General features: G+C 56.2%; 1 protein-coding gene across 1 annotated transcript in view; it reads right to left on the minus strand.

Moving 5' to 3' along the window:
* Nucleotides 1-496: 496 nt before the first annotated feature.
* DHCR7 (7-dehydrocholesterol reductase) overlaps nt 497-2,495 on the minus strand; it is a 15,683-nt gene continuing 13,684 nt past the window's right edge. The window contains exon 8 of the mRNA XM_011988174.1: nt 497-1,957. Coding sequence (XP_011843564.1) covers nt 1,493-1,957 — 465 coding nt within the window. The 3' untranslated portion in view covers nt 497-1,492. The remainder of the gene's footprint in view (nt 1,958-2,495) is intronic.

Below are 2,495 nucleotides of genomic sequence, written 5' to 3' on the forward strand. Positions count from 1 at the left end.
GCCTGGTGCACGAACACCGGGGCTCCACAGTCAGCCCAGGTCACAGTTCCGATACCCTCCAGGCTGTCTGGGAGGCTGCCTGGCTGTGGGACCAGTTCTCATGCGAAGCAATGAAACCACTCTGAGCTTGGCCCTCTGCCCCGGCGTGGACACTGGGCTGCCTGTGTGAAACTCCCTTGTTTCTCCAGGTGCAAGACAAACATGGCACTTTCTTTCTGGCTTCTCCGTTCACTTGCTGGGGACAGGGGGCCAAGCCTGGTTTCATCTCCTTGGGGAACGGAACACTCTCCACATCCAACCTGAAAACAGCCCCAGCAAAGGGCTGACGCGGGAGGGAGAGGGGCAGGGTGGCGCCACGCACCCATGGGCACCCAACGCTTTGATGCTGCACCCAAGCGTCTCTCTCGGACACCCCTTCTCATACCGGAAACAGAGCCCGCATATACCAGTCAGACCTGCGGTCAGGCCCATTCACGAGTCAGACACCACACAGCCATTTATTCGAACAGGGGAAGTTTAATATAAAGATGAACTCTACTCAGAGCATAAAGTTTAAAAAGAGCTTTACACAACACCCTACGGATGAGGGAGAATGCCCCGGGCAACAAAGCACAGAAAAGGAGGGGCCCTGCCGAGGCCGGGACTGAGACCTCCTCGCTGGAGAAGGCGTGGGAGGCCCCCGAGGGTGAAGTTCCCCGGGTTGCTCAAGCCAGAGTCCGTGCAGAGTCACCGGGCAAGCAGAAAATTCTCTCGAGAAGGTGGGCGCTCACAGGGAATCGGGGAGCAGAGCCCACTCACCTACACCTGAAAGGCCACAGTCGGTGCTGGGACCTCTCTGAGGTCTGCACACTCCAGGCAGAGTGCCCCTGGATGTCTGCTGAGCACCCCTGGCAGCTGTGCAGCAGGAGCAAGAAGGAAACGACATGAAAGCCCCTTTCTCCCCAGCGCCCCAGTTCAACACCACGCAAGCTACCAAGCAGAAACACAGCACAGGCCCCGCCCACGACTGCAGAGCAGGCAGGGGAGGGGGGATCTGCAGCTGAAAGGCAATACATGGATAACCCACACACCCCACTCCCACGTTTATTTAGCAAGAATAAATGCAGCCTAATGACAGGGCATGGGAAGACCTGCTCAGCAGCAGACACCAGTGTGGGCAGAGTGTAGCATGGCCTGGGCTCCTAATACAGGTAAATTGTCTCCAAAGGACTAGTAAAGGTGACCGGGTAATCCTCCTGCCCTAGAGACACTGATAAGGGAAAATCCGTCTGTGCTGGCAATATGGCAGTGGTGGACACTCAGAATTCCCTTGAAGGCAACAGCAAGGAACAGAGCGTTATTATGTACTGCACACCTGCCAAGTGCCGGGCTCTCTCCAGTTTACAGATGAGGAAACTGAGGCTCCTACAGTTGCAGCTGGGATGCCAGCCCCCATAGACCTGGCAGAACATGCTCTTGACAGCCCTGCAGGGCTTCTCCCTCGGGCACTCCCTTAGAAGATTCCAGGCAGCAGGCGGTAAGGCACCGCGGCAGTGTAACGCTCCCAGTCCCGGCCGTACTTGCTGGCACAGCGGTGCTCATCCCGGAGGCAGCGATGGGTCAGCAGGATGGCCATGTAGATGATGTAGAAGTAGGGCAGCAGGTGGCCGCCGCCGCAGGCCAGGCAGTAGGCCAGGCTGCCCATCAGGTCGCCAACGTAGTTGAAGTGGCGGGCCACGCCCCAGAAGCCTGACACCAGCAGCTTGCTGTGGTGCGTCTGCCCGTCTGCGGACATGTAGGAGCACTCGATGATCTTTGGCTTCTTGCCCCAGATGAGGCAGCGCCCATCCGTGCGGCGGAAGAGGTCCTTCTGGTGGTTGGCCACCCGGAAGATATAGTAACCCACCAGGCCCAGCAGCAGGACGCCCACGGCATGCGGGGTGGACAGCTGTACGGGGTGGTACACCAAGTACAGACCCTGGGGGACGAGGGGGAAGGGGTCAAGCAGTGCTTTGCCCAGGGAGAGGACAGGAGTGTGGGGTCGGGGGCCCGGTGGCCTGGGGTCGAACCACAGCTCTGCCTCTGACACGCCTTGCCTCAGTGTTCTCTTCTGTGAATAAAAGCACTTACCTCGACGGCTATTGTGGGTATTAAATGAGTAACTCCACCCACCTTCTACCTGTCTATGTGTGTATGTGTGTGTGTGTATATACACCCCCTATATATGACATATAGTATAAATATCAAATACGTAACAGTATTAAAAATATAATCTGAATTTAATATTGTGATGGTCAATTTAATGTGTCCACTTGGCCAGGCCACTGTTCCCAGATATTTCATCAAACACTAGTCTGGTTGTAAAGGCATTTTTCAGATGAGATTCATGAATCAGTCGACCAGGCAGAGCGGATGACCCTTCACAATGGGGGTGGGCCTCATCCAATCAGTTGAAGGCCTTAAGAGACAGAGGACCCACCTTCCCCAAAGAAGAGGGAATCTGCTAAAAAGTGGCC

This window comes from Mandrillus leucophaeus, unplaced genomic scaffold (assembly GCF_000951045.1).
Source record: "Mandrillus leucophaeus isolate KB7577 unplaced genomic scaffold, Mleu.le_1.0 Scaffold325, whole genome shotgun sequence".
NCBI classification, from domain to species: Eukaryota; Metazoa; Chordata; class Mammalia; order Primates; family Cercopithecidae; genus Mandrillus; species Mandrillus leucophaeus.